Consider the following 21027-nt stretch of genomic DNA (forward strand, 5'->3'; position numbering starts at 1 on the left):
CCTTGGGCTGTGCCCTTGAGCAAGGTACCTAACCCCTGACGCTGTAGTGTGGCTGCCCACTGCTCTGGGTGTGTGTGTGCGCATGTGTTCACTGTGGGTTAAATCCAGAGGATGAATTTCACTGTGCTTGAAGTGTGCATGTGTATGAATTTCTCCTCTGCACTCTCTTTCAAGATTTAATATAGACACTGTTTCTTATAGCCTCTGCTTGGCTAGAGTGAAAACCAAACCACACTCTTTATTGTTTTGTTCGTCGTGTTTATATCTATAAGGACTCTGATTTCACAGACAGCCCTGCTACACTGAGAGCCACGTGGGATCATGAAACCTGGATGTCTGGAAGGGCGTGGCCACGACGCAGCGCCTCAGTGGATGTCCAGGAAGAAGGAGGGCGTGGCTTGTGACTGTGGTCCACCCAATGGTGGGAAACACTGCGCGTGTCGCCATGGTGACGGCGCGCGGCTTGACTGCGTGACGCGTTGACAGGTTGCGCGCGCGCGCGGCTGTAGTGTAGTGCTGTGCGCGAGCATGTACTCCAAGAGCGCGCGGGTGCCGTCGGACAGTCAAGCCCGAGAGAAGTGAGTTTATTTATGTCTCTTCCCGGGAGAGGACGGAGCGGCCACTGAGCCCAACCTGCTCCGCGTGTCGCAAACAACTGCATTTAGACAGGAGGCAAGCCGCCGGAGCTGCGAGAGGGTTTTTATTCTGTCAGACTCTGTGATGAATTTCAGCAGTGTGGCGTCAGCAGGGAGGAAACGCGGCGGCTGTTTGGACCGGGTTTATTTATATTTATATCTGATGGTGTGTGTGTTTACTCAGAGGGACAATAAGATACATGAAGTTATAAACCCAAACATAAATATAAAGCCTTTTTTTTTTTATTTTGAAGTCACTTGAGAATTTGTTTTTCCTTATAGAGAGCGTGTTTAAGGGGGATTGTAGGTGTTGGGGTTGGATTTCATAGCCGGAGTGTTAAACAGTCATAGTTTTGTGTTTGTGGGTGCGCGCATGCGCAATTGGATGCGTTTTGGTCTTGACTCAGAAAGAGATGAAGCTGAGAAGTGGGATAAAACAGTGAACAATGTGACGTCACAGCAAGAAGGTTCTGGGTTCGAGGCCGGCGGCTGGCTGATGAGGGCCTTTCTGTGTGGGTTTCCTTCACAGTCCAAAGACATGCAGGTGTGAATGGTTGTTTGTCTCTGTATAGTGGTTAACACTGTCTTGTCACAGCAAGAAGGTTCTGGGTTCGAGCCCAGCGGCCGGTCGACGAGGGTCTTTCTGTGTGGAGTTTGCATATTCTTGCCATGTTCTCTACCGTCCAAAAACATGCAGGTGTAAATGGTTGTTTGTCTCTGTGTGTGTAGTGGTGAATGCTGTGACATCACAGCAAGAAGGTTCTGGGTTCGAGGCCGGCGACTGGCTGATGAGGGCCTTTCTGTGTGGGTTTCCTTCACAGTCCAAAGACAGGCAGGTGTGAATGGTTGTTTGTCTCTGTGTGTGTAGTGGTGAATGCTGTGACATCACAGCAAGAAGGTTCTGGGTTCGAGGCCGGCGGCTGGCTGATGAGGGCCTTTCTGTGTGGGTTTCCTTCACAGTCCAAAGACAGGCAGGTGTGAATGGTTGTTTGTCTCTGTGTGTGTAGTGGTGAATGCTGTGACATCACAGCAAGAAGGTTCTGGGTTCGAGGCCGGCGACTGGCTGATGAGGGCCTTTCTGTGTGGGTTTCCTTCACAGTCCAAAGACAGGCAGGTGTGAATGGTTGTTTGTCTCTGTGTGTGTAGTGGTGAATGCTGTGACATCACAGCAAGAAGGTTCTGGGTTCGAGGCCGGCGACTGGCTGATGAGGGCCTTTCTGTGTGGGTTTCCTTCACAATCCAAAGACAGGCAGGTGTGAATGGTTGTTTGTCTCTGTGTGTGTAGTGGTGAATGCTGTGACATCACAGCAAGAAGGTTCTGGGTTCGAGGCCGGCGGCTGGCTGATGAGGGCCTTTCTGTGTGGGTTTCCTTCACAGTCCAAAGACAGGCAGGTGTGAATGGTTGTTTGTCTCTGTGTGTGTAGTGGTGAATGCTGTGACATCACAGCAAGAAGGTTCTGGGTTCGAGGCCGGCGACTGGCTGATGAGGGCCTTTCTGTGTGGGTTTCCTTCACAGTCCAAAGACAGGCAGGTGTGAATGGTTGTTTGTCTCTGTGTGTGTAGTGGTGAATGCTGTGACATCACAGCAAGAAGGTTCTGGGTTCGAGGCCGGCGACTGGCTGATGAGGGCCTTTCTGTGTGGGTTTCCTTCACAATCCAAAGACAGGCAGGTGTGAATGGTTGTTTGTCTCTGTGTGTGTAGTGGTGAATGCTGTGACATCACAGCAAGAAGGTTCTGGGTTCGAGGCCGGCGGCTGGCTGATGAGGGCCTTTCTGTGTGGGTTTCCTTCACAGTCCAAAGACAGGCAGGTGTGAATGGTTGTTTGTCTCTGTGTGTGTAGTGGTGAATGCTGTGACATCACAGCAAGAAGGTTCTGGGTTCGAGGCCGGCGGCTGGCTGATGAGGGCCTTTCTGTGTGGGTTTCCTTCACAGTCCAAAGACAGGCAGGTGTGAATGGTTGTTTGTCTCTGTGTGTGTAGTGGTGAATGCTGTGACATCACAGCAAGAAGGTTCTGGGTTCGAGGCCGGCGGCTGGCTGATGAGGGCCTTTCTGTGTGGGTTTCCTTCACAGTCCAAAGACATGCAGGTGTGAATGGTTGTTTGTCTCTGTGTGTGTAGTGGTGAACACTGTGACGTCATAGCAAGAAGGTTCTGGGTTCGAGGCCGGCGGCTGGCTGATGAGGGCCTTTCTGTGTGGGTTTCCTTCACAGTTCAAAGACATGCAGGTGTGAATGGTTGTTTGTCTCTGTGTGTGTAGTGGTGAACACTGTGACATCATAGCAAGAAGGTTCTGGGTTCGAGGCCGGCGACTGGCTGATGAGGGCCTTTCTGTGTGGGTTTCCTTCACAGTCCAAAGACATGCAGGTGTGAATGGTTGTTTGTCTCTGTGTGTGTGGTGAACACTGTGACGTCATAGCAAGAAGGTTCTGGGTTCGAGGCCGGCGACTGGCTGATGAGGGCCTTTCTGTGTGGGTTTCCTTCACAGTTCAAAGACATGCACGTGTGAATGGTTGTTTGTCTCTGTGTGTGTAGTGGTTAACACTGTCTTGTCACAGCAAGAAGGTTCTGGGTTCAAGCCCAGCGGCCGGCTGACGAGGGTCTTTCTGTGTGGAGTTTGCATGTTCTTGCCATGTCCTCTACCGTCCAAAGACAGGCAGGTGTGAATGGTTGTTTGTCTCTGTGTGTGTGGTGGTTAGCGCTGTCACATCACAGCAAGAAGGTTCTGGGTTTGAGCCCAGCAGCTGGCTGATGAGGGCCTTTCTGTGTGGAGTTTGCATGTTCTCCCCGTGTCTGTGTGGGTTTCCTCCGGGTGCTCCGGTTTCCCCCACAGTCCAAAGACATGCAGGTTAGGTTAACTGGTGACTTTAAATTGACCGTAGGTGTGAATGTGAGTGTGAATGGTTGTTTGTCTCTGTGTCAACCCTGCGATAACCTGGTGACTTGTCCAGGGTGTACCCCGCCTCTTGCCCATAGTCAGCTGGGATAGGCTCCAGCTTGCCTGCAACCCTGTAGAACAGGATAAGCAGCTACAGATAATGGATGGATGGATGGATGGATAGTCTATCTTGGTATGTACAACCCCGATTCCAAAAAAGTTTGGACAAAGTACAAATTGTAAATAAAAACGGAATGCAATAATTTACAAATCTCAAAAACTGATCTTGTATTCACAGTAGAACATAGACAACATATCAAATGTCGAAAGTGAGACATTTTGAAATTTCATGCCAAATATTGGCTCATTTGAAATTTCATGACAGCAACATATCTCAAAAAAGTTGGGACAGGGGCAATGAGAGGCTGGAAAAGTTAAAGGTACAAAAAAGGAACAGCTGGAGGACCAAATTGCAACTCATTAGGTCAATTGGCAATAGGTCATTAACATGACTGGGTATAAAAAGAGCATCTTGGAGTGGCAGCGGCTCTCAGAAGTAAAGATGGGAAGAGGATCACCAATCCCCCTAATTCTGCGCCGACAAATAGTGGAGCAATATCAGAAAGGAGTTCGACAGTGTAAAATTGCAAAGAGTTTGAACATATCATCATCTACAGTGCATAATATCATCAAAAGATTCAGAGAATCTGGAAGAATCTCTGTGCGTAAGGGTCAAGGCCGGAAAACCATACTGGGTGCCCGTGATCTTTGGGTCCTTAGACGGCACTGCATCACATACAGGCATGCTTCTGTATTGGAAATCACAAAATGGGCTAAGGAATATTTCCAGAGAACATTATCTGTGAACACAATTCACCGTGCCATCCGCCGTTGCCAGCTAAAACTGTATAGTTCAAAGAAGAAGCCGTATCTAAACATGATCCAGAAGCGCAGACGTCCTCTCTGGGCCAAGGCTCATTTAAAATGGACTGTGGCAAAGTGGAAAACTGTTCTGTGGTCAGACGAATCAAAATTTGAAGTTCTTTATGGAAATCAGGGACGCCGTGTCATTTGGATTAAAGAGGAGAAGGACGACCCAAGTTGTTATCAGCGCTCAGTTCAGGAGCCTGCATCTCTGATGGTATGGGGTTGCATTAGTGCGTGTGGCATGGGCAGCTTACACATCTGGAAAGACACCATCAATGCTGAAAGGTATATCCAGGTTCTAGAGCAACATATGCTCCCATCCAGACGACGTCTCTTTCAGGGAAGACCTTGCATTTTCCAACATGACAATGCCAAACCACATACTGCATCAATTACAGCATCATGGCTGTGTAGAAGAAGGGTCCGGGTACTGAACTGGCCAGCCTGCAGTCCAGATCTTTCACCCATAGAAAACATTTGGCGCATCATAAAACGGAAGATACGACAAAAAAGGCCTAAGACAGTTGAGCAACTAGAATCCTACATTAGACAAGAATGGGTTAACGTTCCTATCCCTAAACTTGAGCAACTTGTCTCCTCAGTCCCCAGACGTTTACAGACTGTTGTAAAGAGAAAAGGGGATGTCTCACAGTGGTAAACATGGCCTTGTCCCAACTTTTTTGAGATGTGTTGTTGTTATGAGATTTAAAATCACCTAATTTTTCCTCTTTAAATGATACATTTTCTCAGTTTAAACATTTGATATGTCATCTATGTTCTATTCTGAATAAAATATGGAATTTTGAAACTTCCACATCATTGCATTCCGTTTTAATTTACAATTTGTACTTTGTCCCAACTTTTTTGGAATCGGGGTGGTAATTTTGGACATGTGTACCATCGACATGTGTACTACTACTGTGGAAGCCAGTTCCCTCCACCTGAAGTCACATAGTAGCCTGTGTCATAATAATAAGACCATACCTCATAATTATGACTTTGTACCTCACAAACTTCTTCTTCTTCGTCCCATAGCCTGCAAGGGTCATAGGGGCCCCACTGATGACATTTTAAAGGGGAACTGAAGGCAATTTTTTTTTATTATCAAAATTCTATTTATCTTATTTTATTAAATATAGGAATGCATTTCTGACAGCTATCTTGTCGCTGCTATAGCAAGTTATGAGTGTTTGAAATATGCTATGTAATATATCAGTCCATATGTCAAAGCAATGGCCATAAACGAGATTTGCCGAGACCTGTGCGAGACATCATAGGATGGAAGTAAAACGTACAGCGGAAATCAAAGTGACCAACATCTGCCAACGTTGTCAAAAGACGCGCACGCCCTCTTTTGAATGCTGATGTAATCAAGCCGGAAGTTTTCCCTGTGTCCGAAATCACTCCCTACTCACTATATAGGGCACTACCGTATATAGTGGGGACGCCGTTTTGTAGTGCTGTCCGAAACCTTAGTGAGGATTATGTGGGAAATGCGCTCAGTTTAATATGTATTTATCACAAAAATACATGCATGTATTTAGTTGGTTCAAAGTCGTATGGAATAATCTCCATGTCACGTACGCGAGGGAGGCGGCTGTATGTGCAGTTTAATAAAGTGCAGACAGTGAGATAATATATACACAGGCAAACAATCCAAATCGGCAGGCTAGATCAAAAACGAAAATACAGGCAAAAGGGTCGGTTGAGGCGCAAACAATACATCAGAGGCTGAGCGAGGACAAGATCGTGAAACAGGAAATCAAGACAACGGGTAGAAAGGATCAGTAATGCATACATGCGTATCGTAATACTTTGAGATGCAAATGCATCAGCACAGTCCTTAAATAGGCAAACACACAGTTCCTTAATTGAGCTCAGGTGCGCCTTGTTCACGGCGTGCGTGCTGGAGTCCACTCGGCGCGCACACAGCCTGAGGCGCGCCTTCAGGTGCACACGCTACAGCACGCAGGACTGACACTCCGTCACTAATAAAGCTGGCAAATCTCGAAATTAATCTAAATTGGAACGATATGGCGATCTGGCCGCTGTGTAAACAGTTTTCAAAATGACGGCGCTGACACTTCACGTTTGAAGTCTCGCACAAGTCTCGTGAAGATCTCGCGGATAAGCGACGCCTGCCATGGACCATATGAACTACATTCAGCATGACTAAAAACCGAAAAGGACGATAAGTGTAATATAATATGCCAATACGAGTCACGATATAAGGTTAATAAAACCGAAAACGTAATTGAATAACAGGTTAATTAAGAAATAAAGCAAGTTTAAAAATGACTTCAGTTCCCCTTTAACAGTCCATCATTGGTGTGGCTAGTGCCTTTAAACTTGGCGGAGCCCATCCCTCTCCAAGCTTGATCAATGGACAGTTTAGAGTAGCCAGTTAGCTACTCTAACTGCATGTCTTTGGACTGTGGGGGAAACCGGAGCACTTGGAGGAAACCCACACAGACACGGGGAGAACATGCAAACTCCGTCTCATGAGCTACAATGACTTATTTTGTCATAATAAAGACTATCATTCGAATGAGAACATTTTCTCAGAATTAAGACTTATGTCATTATTATGAGATCGTAAGTCATTATCAGAACTTAAGTCTTAATTATGAGATGCTAAGTCATAATTCTGAGAGGATTTCATGAGATAGGAAGTCATAATTACATATGAGATACCAAGTCACTGTTGTGAGATTTGAAAATCATAATAATTTTATGAGAAACCTTCTCATTCTTATGGTGGAGGAAACAGGCTTCCATACCTTACACACATCTGTTCGTGAGACATTTTATTTTGCAATGCTGCACCAGACATTGCTTTTGCTTAGACCTGTGTGCACAGCAATACATCAAATATTCAACACCTACACTGTAGTAATAACTTTGTTCATCTAGGTCCAACTGCAGATGTAAACACTGTAGGTGTTATATCAACACTGAACAATTTTTTTTAATGTATATATTTTTTTAAAGGAGCTCCAAAAATGCATATCTGGAGTGTCCAGGGCTTCGCTCTTGGCTGCACCAGTGTCCAAGATTTACTCTGATCTGGAAGTGTAGCTAGTGCACGAGTGTCAAGCTTTAAGCCAGTATCTCACTGGGCTGCGACAGCCCGCGACTAGTTGGAGACACAGCAATTGCGATAAAATATGTGAATTAGCGACAATTTTCACTTGGAATCACACTGAATTGATAGTCGCACATTTTACCGCAATTGTTGTGTCTCCAACTAGTCGCAGGCTGTCGCAGCCCGGCTTTCCCTCGGCAGGCAGGGAAGTAGAGGAAGCCTCACGGAAACTGACTTGAGAAGGGTTCACGACGACTTTGCGACACCAGCGACACATTTGCGGCTATTTTGAGAGAAATTTTGTCGCACGAGTTTTTTGAACATGTTCAAAATTTCACCGACGAAGGAGCGACACTTTGCGACTCATGTGAGGAAATTGAGAAGCCCTGCGAATGTTTCAAGACACTTTTGAAACTCTCTTGCGAATGACGTTCGCAAGCTGTCGCAGCCCAGTGAGATACTACAGTGGGGCAAAAAAGTATTTAGTCAGCCACCAATTGTGCAAGTTCTCCCACTTAAAAAGATGAGAGAGGCCTGTAATTTTCATCATAGGTACACTTCAACTATGAGAGACAGAATGGGGGGAAAGAATCCAGGAAATCACATTGTAGGATTTTTAATGAATTAATTGGTAAATTCCTCGGTAAAATAAGTATTTGGTCACCTACAAACAAGCAAGATTTCTGGCTCTCACAGACCTGTAACTTCTTCTTTAAGAGGCTCCTCTGTCCTCCACTCGTTACCTGTATTAATGGCACCTGTTTGAACTCGTTATCAGTATAAAAGACACCTGTCCACAACCTCAAACAGTCACACTCCAAACTCCACTATGGCCAAGACCAAAGAGCTGTCAAAGGACACCAGAAACAAAATTGTAGACCTGCACCAGGTTGGGAAGACTGAATCTGCAATAGGTAAGCAGCTTTGTGTGAAGAAATCAACTGTGGGAGCAATTATTAGAAAATGGAAGACATACAAGCCCACTGATGATCTCCCTCGATCTGGGGCTCCACGCAAGATCTCACCCCGTGGGGTCAAAATGATCACAAGAACGGTGAGCAAAAATCCCAGAACCACACGGGGGACCTAGTGAATGACCTGCAGTGAGCTGGGACCAAAGTAACAAAGGCTACCATCAGTAACACACTACGCCGCCAGGGACTCAAATCCTGCAGTGCCAGACGTGTCCCCCTGTTTAAGCCAGTACATGTCCAGGCCCGTCTGAAGTTTGCTAGAGAGCATTTGGATGATCCAGAAGAGGATTGGGAGAATGTCATATGGTCAGATGAAACCAAAATAGAACTTTTTGGTAAAAACTCAACTTGTCGTGTTTGGAGGAGAAAGAATGCTGAGTTGCACCCAAAGAACACCATACCTACTGTGAAGCATGGGGGTGGAAACATCATGCTTTGGGGCTGATTTTCTGCAAAGGGACCAGGACGACTGATCCGTGTAAAGGAAAGAATGAACGGGGCCACGTATCGTGAGATTTTGAGTGAAAACCTCCTTCCATCAGCAAGGGCATTGAAGATGAAACGTGGCTGGGTCTTTCAGCATGATAATGATCCCAAACACACCGCCCGGGCAATGAAGGAGTGGCTTCGTAAGAAGCATTTCAAGGTCCTGGAGTGGCCTAGCCAGTCTCCAGATCTCAACCCCATAGAAAATCTTTGGAGGGAGTTGAAAGTCCGTGTTGCCCAGCGACAGCCCCAAAACATCACTGCTCTAGAGGAGATCTGCATGGAGGAATGGGCCAAAATACCAGCAACAGTGTGTGAAAGCCTTGTGAAGACTTACAGAAAATGTTTGACCTCTGTCATTGCCAACAAAGGGTATATAACAAAGTATTGAGATGAACTTTTGTTATTGACCAAATACTTATTTTCCACCATAATTTGCAAATAAATTCTTTAGAAATCAGACAATGTGATTTTCTGGATTTTTTTTTTCTCATTTTGTCTCTCATAGTTGAGGTATACCTATGATGAAAATTACAGGCCTCTCTCATCTTTTTAAGTGGGAGAACTTGCACAACTGGTGACTGACTAAATACTTTTTGCCCCACTGTAGCTTTAGCCCCAACATTCTACCTCTTAAATCACCTGATTCAACTCCTCAGTTATTTACCAAGACCAGCATGGCCTCGCTGTGGTGTGTTTGAAAAGGGGAAGCTTAAATCTCTATAGGTCTGACCCTCCAGGACGTGAATTTGACACTCTTGAAATGAGTCAGCTTTGGTTCCAAGAGCTTCACCCCTATTGTGTCACTGGCCAATTGTGGATATTTCACCTCAGTCCATCTGGCTCACCATAGCACCGGAGTAAACAATGGGCAGTCAACTTAGATCACGAGTACATCACCATGATTCCATGTTTAGTATTTTGCAGTTTAATTATGTAATACTCTTTAAACAGTAGCATTATTATTATTATTATTATTATTATTATTATTATATGAACATAATTATGCGTTTAAATTTATCTTGGACCTCTCTGTTTGCTTCAAGTCTGTCTGTTATCCTGTGAACAAATAAACTGCCTAATTAACAGTAGTTAATGTTAGTCACTGTTACATTCGTTATCATTTAGATATATGTTATTTACCAGCTGGGAGGTCTGTATCGTGAAACACCGTGACCGAGGTCTTGAAAGTACTGAGCGAGGCCCTCTGGGCCGAGGTCAGTATTCAAGGCCGAGGTCACGGTATTTCACCATACAGACCGACCTTAAGCTGGTAAATAATATATTTATTTTTTTCTTTACCAAATTCTAACAGAAAACGAGAGCGCCCAAAAGGGAAAACCGAGCCGAGCCGCCATTCTGAATCCTCATTCACGGCTGTAATGCAAATTGCTTCCTCCTCGGTATACAAGTGCACTTCCATGGCAGGAAAAAAAACTACATTTTGCCACCTATGTAGTTCCCTATTTATACAAAACTGAATCATTCAGGATTCAGCCATGTTTTTGCTCGGCGTTAGCAACAGTTACAGGTTTTAGCTTTCTCCTGAAATGTTTTCTTTTATTTCTTCTTCCTCAGGGTAGTAAAACTCGCTTTCGCTGTGAACACTGTCGTTATCGCTATCCATGATGTAAAGTTAATGCTATTCTCCTGAAAAATGCTGGCAAAAATTTATAAGATTTTTGATAATCTTATAAATAAATCATAAAAAAAGATAAATGTTGACAAAAATGCTACTATGTTTGTTGTTGTTGTTCAACAAGCGAGTGGCCAGAGGTCCGTAACTGGGGTCCGTAAAGTAGGATACGGACCCGCTCGCCAGCCAATCAGAGTGCAGGATTTGACGGAAACTGGACCGCAAAAAAAATAAAGATGTCGTGTTAATCCGATGTTTAACTTTTGCCTAAGTGATTTTCAAAAGTCTTAGATACACGTAAAGAAATGCTGTAGACCGAAAATGGCTAAAAAAATAATGAAGTGAAATGTTTCAACAATTAATAAAAGAAAAATACTATAAACAGCAGTAAGTCATAATAAATAAAACAAAGTCAGTATTTGGTCTCAGATGACCCTTTACTTTTAAAAAAAATAGGCACAATGAGTGCAGTTTTATAAGGAAATGAGCTGTAGGTTTTACTGAGCGTCTTATGGAACCAGCCACAGTTCTTCTGGACACTTTGACTGTCACACTCGCTTCTTAAAGTGCATATCCTGGACCAATTTTTTGTTTTTGTTTTTATATGAAAGAATGTCCCTTTACACACTCATCCAGAAGGGTAATTTTGCACAAGGCCATCTGTCTACAGCAGAAAAAAATAAAATAACAAAACGTGTCTGGAAAAATCCCAAGGGAGTCTGGAGCCAGATTCGTGACGTTACCTGCGGAAGCGCCAGCAGGCTGCGCGAGCTTTGCACGGTTTCAGTGCACAGCCTGTGTAGACCAAGCGCTCCCGTTTCTCTCTCATTTACCCCTTTTCCACCAAAGCAGTTCCAGGGCTGGTTCGGGGCCAGTGCTTAGTTTGGAACCGGGTTTTCTGTTTCCACTGACAAAGAACTGGCTCTGGGGCCAGAAAAACCGGTTCCAGGCTAGCACCAACTCTCTGCTGGGCCAGAGGAAAGAACCGCTTACGTCAGCGGGGGGGCGGAGTTGTTAAGACCGACAACAATAACAAGACCGTGAAAGATCGCCATTTTTAAGTGACGAGAAGCAGCAGCTGTACAAACGTGAAGTCATCCATTATTATTATTATTATTGTTGTTGTTGCTGCTTCTTCCGTGTTATTTTTGCTTTGATATTCGCGCCAAGGTTTATGTAAACGTAGCGCCGTAACTGACGTATACAGCGACGTAATGACGTATAGAGCGACGTAATGACATGGCTCCGCTTAGCACCGCCAGCTATGGAAAAGCAAACTGGTTCTCAGCTGGCTCGTAAGTTGAACGAGTTGTGAACCAGCACCAGCACTGGCCCCGAACCAGCCCTGGAACTGATTTGGTGGAAAAGGGGTAATTGTCCGGTCTTTTGGGAAACGATGAGTACTAATCCCATCAAGATTGGTGTTGCTACACCCTCCTACGATACATCTGTTAACCATTTTAATAATTACGTGATAACGTTGAAGAAATTTGCAGAAAACCACCAGGTCGTTTTCTCATAAACAAACCAGCGCTGACGTAGGATTCAGAGGGAGGCGTCCCGCACGCGACGTCACGAAAATCAATGTTTGCCGGGAAATCCAAATGCCAAGTTTTTTCAGAGGCGGACCAATTCGCCTCAAATGGCTTGATTTCAACTGAATTTTTCTGGTATTGCGCAAGGTAAAAGAATTGCACAAAATGTGACAGATATTTGACCAGAGTTTAATATAAAATAGGAGAATTACATTGATCTCGCTCCTGAATTTACCTGTGATATGCACTTTAATTTTGCACCAAAACCCAGCAGCCTTCATTATGTTTTTTTTTTTTTAAATCTGAAAAGTGTTCTCTTATTGAATATGCCGCTCAGATACAAACCTTTTTTTTCTGTAACATTTAATTTTGTGCTGGAAAACGAACATTTGGACTCTAAAATGTTTTTGTACTGACTCAATAACGTAGAAGTCATAAACTAGAAATCGATAACAAAGTTTGTGTTTAAAAAAAAAAAGGGTGCATAAGACGGTATGTTCATGTTAACCCTAGTAATTCTTAATAGCGTTATTGTAGTTGGAAGATTATACAGTAGGAGCTAATAATCATGGCAGTGTAGCATTGATAACTGTATTTAATCTATCGTTGAGGTCTCAGAGTAAAATGTGAATCATTTTGTGAAACTGAAAAATAAGAAGCAAAAAAAATAAAAAAACACTGCTTTAACAAACAGAGACACAGGCAAATAGTCTGAACATCTTTTCATTGAATTATCCACTTTTTTAAAAATTATAACAAGTAGTTTAGATTTGAATTCCTGATCTAGGATTTTATCAACATTTTATAATGAGGAAAAAAAACAAGGTCAATTTCTGATAGAATTATTAAAACAGATATTAATTTCCAAATGGAAATGGAGCGAATACTGTTAAAAATTTTGTCAAACCTACTTAAAAAAGTCATAATTAAATTGTGACATGTTCGTGTTGAGGGCGGCACGGTGGTGTAGTGGTTAGCGCTGTCGCCTCACAGCAAGAAGGTCCTGGGTTCGAGCCCCAGGGCCGGCGAGGGCCTTTCTGTGTGGAGTTTGCATGTTCTCCCTGTGTCCGCGTGGGTTTCCTCCGGGTGCTCCGGTTTCCCCCAAAGACATGCAGGTTAGGTTAACTGGTGACTCTAAATTGACCGTAGGTGTGAATGTGAGTGTGAATGGTTGTCTGTGTCTATGTGTCAGCCCTGTGATGACCTGGCGACTTGTCCAGGGTGTACCCCGCCTTTCGCCCGTAGTCAGCTGGGATAGGCTCAGCTTGCCTGCGACCCTGTAGAAGGATAAAGCGGCTAGAGATGATGAGATGAGACGTTCGTGTTGAACGTCATAATCTTAATTTCCCACAAAGATCGCTTGCTTTAATTTCAAGGTCATAAAGAAAATATGTGAAGTTGTCGTAGTATGTGTTTAGTGTCTCAGCAGTACACACTGCAGCAGCTGTGTCCGTGTGTTATTTCTGCTCTTGAGTGATGACTGAGGTGAGCACATTTGTTTTAGTGTCTGGAAATGTGTTCTCGTCCCCATGGTAGCAGTTGTTTTGCTTTCATCTTGATGTTTCTCTTCCTACGATTACCTCGTTACTCATTATTCTGCCTTCGTCTTTTTCTGTTTCTTCTCCTTTCAATCTCTTCGTCTTTGCCGCGTGTTGCTATTTTGCTACGTAAGCAAGTGTTTTATCTCCGTCTGGATGCGAAATCTCATATTTGCGTCTCTGCTGAGCAATTTGCGACACAAATGTTTACAAATATAGAACACCCTGTTTCCTTTCCTTGATATCAGATCCTCTAATGTAGCACGAGACAGAAATTGAAAACGTATTTGGGGGGGAAAAATAGAAGGGAAGCGCCTCTAGGGTGACATTGCCAGCTTCAGTGTGGAGTTAATAGGCATAATGCTGTATCGTTCTTCATGTAGCTTTATGTGTCCAGCTTTAAATGGAGTTGAGTAAGTGTAAGGGGGGAAAATAACGTTATCGGAAAAATAACAGTCCGACAGGAAACAGATTTGATCATTTTTCCAATAACGGCAAATCCCCAAGTGTTTTATTCCTCTTAATACGATAGCAATCTGCCAATGATTACATACGTACACATTATTTCAGGGCTTTCCACTAAGGCTCATACTAGCCAGCCATGACAAATAAGTAGCCAGCCGGGGGGGGGGGGGGAGTAAACACAAAATAAACTCCTGTGCACGCAGTTCCCAGGATTAAATGTATTTTCCACAGACCATTTATTTATTCACTTTACTCAAATACAAAGTAAAATGGCAGTAAATCTTCTTTCTTTTCTTGCGTATTGCATCATGAGGCGTTCCTGGCTTGTAAATCTCTTATTTTCGGTGCATGACACATTCACGCAGCTGAGCATGCTATGAATTAACAACGACAACGGTCTGCAGTGGGGCTACACAATCAAACACTCAGCGAACATTTCTCCATTTCATCTCATCTCATTATCTCTAGCCGCTTTATCCTGTTCTACAGGGTCGCAGGCAAGCTGGAGCCTATCCCAGCTGACTACGGGTGAGAGGCGGGGTACACCCTGGACAAGTCGCCAGGTCATCACAGGGCTGACACACAGACACAGACAACCATTCACACTCACATTCACACCTACGGTCAATTTAGAGTCACCAGTTAACCTAACCTGCATGTCTTTGGACTGTGGGGGAAACCGGAGCACCCGGAGGAAACCCACGCGGACACGGGGAGAACATGCAAACTCTGCACAGAAAGGCCCTCGCCGGCCACGGGGCTCGAACCCGGACCTTCTTGTTGTGAGGCGACAGCGCTAACCACTACACCACCGTGCCGCCCCATTTCTCCATTTGTGTATGAAAATACACTCCAACCACTCAGTTTGGTTTCATTTACAACCACCGGTGTCTTTTGATGCCAGCACGTAATTGAACGAGAGAAGACTGGTTTACCGGAGACAAAATAAGCGTTATCTCTGCTTCTGTTCCCTCCGACGGCCCTGACACACTACTGCCTCTGCCAAGTGCGCGCACACACCGCATGTCGGAGCCGTGGATGAGTTACTCTCCCTTGATCAACGAAGTCGGCGGGGAATTTGTGGTTATTATCGGTACAAACAGCGCGAATCACAACTTAAATGAGTGCGGTTCAGTTTGACATTATTGTCAGTCCATTAGATAAACATTTAATTTTATTAAAATCGAAAATTAATATTTACAGCCTGTGGGCTACAAAAACAATAGTCATTAAAGTAGCCGGCTGGACTTAATTGTGTAGTCGGCTGTATGGCCGGCAGCTGGCGCTTGTGGAAAGCCCTGATTATTTACCAGCTGGGAGGTCCGTATCGTGAAATGAGGCCTCGGTCAGTATTTTCAAGACCTCGGTCACGGTATTTCATGATACGGACCGACCTTAAGCTGGTAAATAATATATTTATTTTTTTCTTTACCAAATTCTAACAGAAAATGAGAACGCCCGAAAGGGAAACCATATTCAGAACAAACCTGCTACAAGCTCGTCAAGAACCTGTTTGACAAGCTACGTCAGCTCGGAATTTTCCAAAAATAAAACTCGCTTTCGCTGTGAACACTGTCGTTATCGCTATCCATGCTGTAAAATTAATGCTGTTATACTGAGAAATGCGAAAATAAATGTTGACAAAAAATTGCTACTATGTTTGTTGTTGTTGTGAACGAGCGAGTCGCTAAAGGTCCGTAACCGGAGTCCGGATCATAGCGGGGACCGCTCGAGAGCCAATCAGAGCGCACGATTTGATGGAAACTGGACCGTGAAAAAAATACATTTGCTTGTTTATTAATGATATACTTTTTATACATTTTACATACAGTTACATGTATTCTGCAAAACATGTTGGTTTTAATTATTACAGTGGTGTAGTGGTTAGCACTGTCGCCTCACGGCAAGAAGGTTCTGGGTTCGAGTGGCCGACGGGGCCTTTCTGTGTGGAGTTTGCATGCTGTCTGAGTGGGTTTCCTCCACAGTTCAAAGCCATGCGGTTAGGTTAACATGAGGCAGCCATGGCCTGAAGGTTGGGCTGAAGTGCCCTTGAGCAAGGCACCTAACCCACAACTGCTCCCTGGGCACTATAGCATAGCTGCCCACTGCTCTGGGTATGTGTGTGTGCTCGTGTGTTTTCACTGCTTCAGATGGGTTAAATGCAGAGGTTAAATTTCACTGTGTGCTTGAGTGCACGTGTGACAAATAAAGGCTTCTTGTCTTGTCTTGTCTTGTCTAGTTACGTCATAGCTGCTATAAACAGTCATTCCCTCACCAGCCTCTCTTTTTTTTTTTCCCCCTCACTCTTAAAGTGCATATTCTGAACCATTTCTTTCTTTTTTTTTTTTTTAATATGAAAGTATGTCCAGAAGGGTACACACTCATCCAGAAGGGTAATTTTGCACAAGGCCATCTGTCTACAGCAGAAAAAAATAAAATAACAAAACACGTCTGTAAAAATCCCAAGGGAGTCTGGAGCCAGATTCGTGACGTCCCCTGCGGAAGCGCCAGCAGGCTGCGAGAGCTTTGCACGGTTTCAGTGCACAGCCTGTGTAGACCAAGTGCTCCCATTTCTCTCTCATTGTCCTGTCTTTTGGGAAACGATGAGTACTAATCCCATCAAGATTGGTGTTGCTACACCCTCCTACGATATATCTGTTAACCATTTTAATAATTACGCGATAACGTTGAAGAAATTTGCAGAAAACCACCAGGTCGTTTTCTCATAAACAAACCAGCGCTGACGTAGGATTCAGAAGGAGGCGTCCCGCACGTGACATCACGAAAATCAATGTTTCCCAGGAAATCCAAATGCCAAGTTTTTTCAGAGGCGGACCAATTCGCCTCAAATGGCTTGATTTCAACTGAATTTTTCTAGTATTGCGCAAGGTAAAAACATTGCACAAATTGCGACAGATGTTTGACCAAAGTTTAATATAAAATAGGAGAATTACATTGATCTCGCTCCTGAATTTACCCGTGATATGCACTTTAAAGTTCTCATCTCATCTCATTATCTCTAGCCGCTTTATCCTGTCCTACAGGGTCGCAGGCAAGCTGGAGCCTATCCCAGCTGACTACGGGCGAAAGGCGGGGTACACCCTGGACAAGTCGCCAGGTCATCACAGGGCTGACACATAGACACAGACAACCATTCACACTCACATTCACACCTACGGTCAATTTAGTCACCAGTTAACCTAACCTGCATGTCTTTGGACTGTGGGGGAAACCGGAGCACCCGGAGGAAACCCACGCGGACACGGGGAGAACATGCAAACTCCGCACAGAAAGGCCCTCGCCGGCCCCGGGGCTCGAACCCGGACCTTCTTGCTGTGAGGCGACAGCGCTAACCACTACACCACCGTGCCGCCCCGCTTTAAAGTTAATAAAACAAAAATATAAAGTTTGCCCTGAAACCTCAAAGCTTTCTGTCCTCAAGACTTTTCTGCATTAGAGTTACTGATTTATTGATTATTGTTAAAAGCGCCGACACTGGAGACTCCTTCAAAAATGCTCTATAAATGTCTCTAAAAATGTGCTTCTGTGTTTCTGGTTTTTCCGTGACATTCACAATGACAGAATTTTGCAGTTACTGTCTGTAAGAGATGTATCAAGTATGTAAGAATACATGTAAAGCCTTAGCAAGCTGAAGAAAATGCCTGTTTTATATTAACTGATGGGGCGGCACAGTGGTGTAGTGGTTAGCGCTGTCGCCTCACAGCAAGAAGGTCCCGGGTTCGAGCCCCGGGGCCGGCGAGGGCCTTTCTGTGCGGAGTTTGCATGTTCTCCCCGTGTCCGCGTGGGTTTCCTCCGGGTGCTCTGGTTTCCCCCACAGTCCAAAGACATGCAGGTTAGGTTAACTGGTGACTCTAAATTGACCGTAGGTGTGAATGTGAGTGTGAATGGTTGTCTGTGTCTATGTGTCAGCCCTGTGATGACCTGGCGACTTGTCCAGGGTGTACCCCGCCTTTCGCCCGTAGTCAGCTGGGATAGGCTCCAGCTTGCCTGCGACCCTGTAGAAGGATAAAGCGGCTAGAGATAATGAGATGAGATAAGATGAGAAATCTGAACAAGTTGCTGTCTCTGTACTGACGAATGCAAACATGAGCCAGTCGTTAACCATATCAGATTAAGGCTTTATCAATATAATAGGCCTAATCCATTTCAAAACTGAATCTGTAGTATGTAGCAGTATAATAACAACGATTTGTGCATGTGGTGCATTTATATGATGGATCTGCATTTTCAAGGCCTTGTTTTGAACTTGTCCATCTGTGAATCAGTGAGGCATTGGAAAACACATTTCCTCCAGAACAGTCATCTTTTTGAATGACATTTCAGGGACTCGTTTACAGAATGTTTTATTGGCACGCAGGTCTGCGCTCCCCATTCCTCTTAATGCGCACGAGCGATCACATGTTCTGACTCTTCAGCAGTGTCCCCTGTACTGTTTCATCCCTTTTCTTTGATTATGTAGACGTTCTCCAGAGCCAAGTGGGAAGTAACAAGCCGATCCACACCGTGGGAGAAATATACAGCTATGGAAAAATTAAGAGATCTCTTTTAAGAGTGACCACCATTAAATGGTCTATCTCTTTTTTTTTTTTTTTTTTTAATAAATATAGCCGGATATAAATGTCAAGTTAATGTTTTTACGTATTGCAAATGTCACGATGGTCTCATGATGACTCATTTTCTGAAACGCTGATGGCAATAGCTGTGACCGCCACAGGCTTTTCCACTCAAAGAGCACATTTCTTCTTTAAATGTTGTTATGCAGACGACGTTATGCGGAATTAAAGCATGTGCCCGCCTCTTCCTTTTTGCTTAATGGTCCAGAGATTCTGAAATGTTTATCTAGTAAACCAGTCTCACATTGAAGGCAGTCTCTGTTCCGCTCTGTAGCTTTTCGTCTTTTGTTCTTCAGGGGAGCCTCGCTCCTTCTCTCCCTATTTCCATCCCCTTTTCGATGCTCCACCGAGTCGGACAGAATCTCAGGAGTATTAATTTTAAACTTATTTCCAGCGTCCGGGTCTCCTCCCTCAACCCTGCCTCTCTTTCATCTTAGTTTCCACAAAATCCGCTATCATTATTCCGACCTCTGCACCACCCTCTTGCACATAAAATGCCTCCTCCTGTGAACACTCTCCCCTCTGGTTCTGCTACATTTATTTTTGTCCTATATATTTTTCCTCAGGGTTCCTGTTGATGCATGCAGAAAAATGGAATATGTGCCTTTCACAAGGCATTGCTCAATGTGCAGATCAGGTCAATATGCATATAAACTTCAGGCAGCAGTATCCATGTCTAGAAGGAGACGAGACATAAAAGCGAACGAAAGAGCTTTCTATCACGCCAGGACTGTCAATATCTCTTTGCAGTCTGTCTGTGGGTATTGGTGAAGTTTGCAGAAATTCTTCACATTCTCTGCTCTGTATGCCATCCACCAGGATTTAGGGATAAGAAGCATTTCAGCGTGAGTAGTTCTGTATGATGCAGTGTTTTTTTGAATTGTTCCCTGTTTCTGTTGGTCATGTTTCCTGAGTGTAAACACAAACCTTTATTACAGACCGCATACTCCAAAGCTCTCAGCAGAGTATGCTTTCAGTTTATTTCATAATGCCTCTGCATTTATGAAGTAAGAGCTGTGTTGAATTGCACGCATGTAGTGGCTGCCACAGCCTAAAGGCCAATTTATGCTGACAACCCAGTCCTCGCAGATGGCGTCGCAGATAGCGTCTGCATAGCCCCCCCACCTTCGCAGACGCTCTGCGCGCACCTCCCGAAAATTGTGACCACCGCAGAAGCCTCGCAGACAAGAGGGCTCTGATTGGTCCACTCTACATCCGCTGTACACGCACTTCCGCTTCCCTACTTTCCCGGTTTGGTTTGTTTTCACGACTGGCATTTTTAAAAACACGAGCGAAGATGGAGCAGCACGAAGAGCGGTTGATTGAGGAAGTGAGGAAGTACGTACATCTATACGACTCCGGTTCTAGTCTCATCTCATTATCTCTAGCCGCTTTATCCTTCTACAGGGTCGCAGGCAAGCTGGAGCCTATCCCAGCTGACTACAGGCGAAAGGCGGGGTACACCCTGGACAAGTCGCCAGGTCATCACAGGGCTGACACATAGACACAGACAACCATTCACACTCACATTCACACCTACGGTCAATTTAGAGTCACCAGTTAACCTAACCTGCATGTCTTTGGACTGTGGGGGAAACCGGAGCACCCGGAGGAAACCCACGCGGACAACATGCAAACTCCGCACAGAAAGGCCCTCGCCAGCCCCGGGGCTCGAACCCAGGACCTTCTTGCTGTGAGGCAACAGCGCTAGCCACTACACCACCGTGCCGCCCCTCCAGTTCTAGTCATTATAAAAAAAAAAAAGTTCTAGTCATTATAAGTAACCGGAGGATAAACACTCCACTAACCATACCCACCAACTACTCCTAGCGACTTCGCGCCCCCTTGTGTTGTGCCGGTGAATAACATCGCGCACGACTCCCCGCTCAACAATAAATTACAACTGTCTGCGAAAAGCTATCTGCGAAAGCCTTGTCACAAGAGCATGCAGAGGCCTTAAGCAGTGTCTGGGACTGTCGGGCTGTCTTGAATAATTTGCAGATAGCCACAGACACATCACAATTACTAGTACTGTACACATGTGCTTGACTTTCCCCAGTGAAATGTATTGGCAATAAAGTGATCTATAAAAATAATAGTGTGTGTATATACATATCCATCCATCCATCCATTATCTGTAGCCGCTTTATCCTGTCCTACAGGGTCGCAGGCAAGCTGGAGCCTATCCCAGCTGACTATGGGCGAGAGGCGGGGTACACCCTGGACAAGTCGCCAG

The 21027-nt window shown here is 44.7% G+C and overlaps 1 protein-coding gene across 2 annotated transcripts in view; it reads left to right on the forward strand.

Moving 5' to 3' along the window:
• Window positions 1-431: 431 nt before the first annotated feature.
• The window catches only part of ssbp2a (single stranded DNA binding protein 2a), a 62591-nt gene continuing 41995 nt past the window's right edge, over window positions 432-21027 (forward strand). The window contains exon 1 of one of the 2 annotated variants that reach the window (XM_060907112.1): window positions 432-578. In XM_060907112.1, the coding sequence (XP_060763095.1) occupies window positions 529-578 (50 nt within the window). In that variant the 5' untranslated portion in view covers window positions 432-528. The remainder of the gene's footprint in view (window positions 579-21027) is intronic. The other variant, XM_060907113.1, reaches the window with a different exon arrangement.

Source organism: Neoarius graeffei, chromosome 24 (assembly GCF_027579695.1).
Source record: "Neoarius graeffei isolate fNeoGra1 chromosome 24, fNeoGra1.pri, whole genome shotgun sequence".
Lineage (NCBI taxonomy): Eukaryota > Metazoa > Chordata > Actinopteri > Siluriformes > Ariidae > Neoarius > Neoarius graeffei.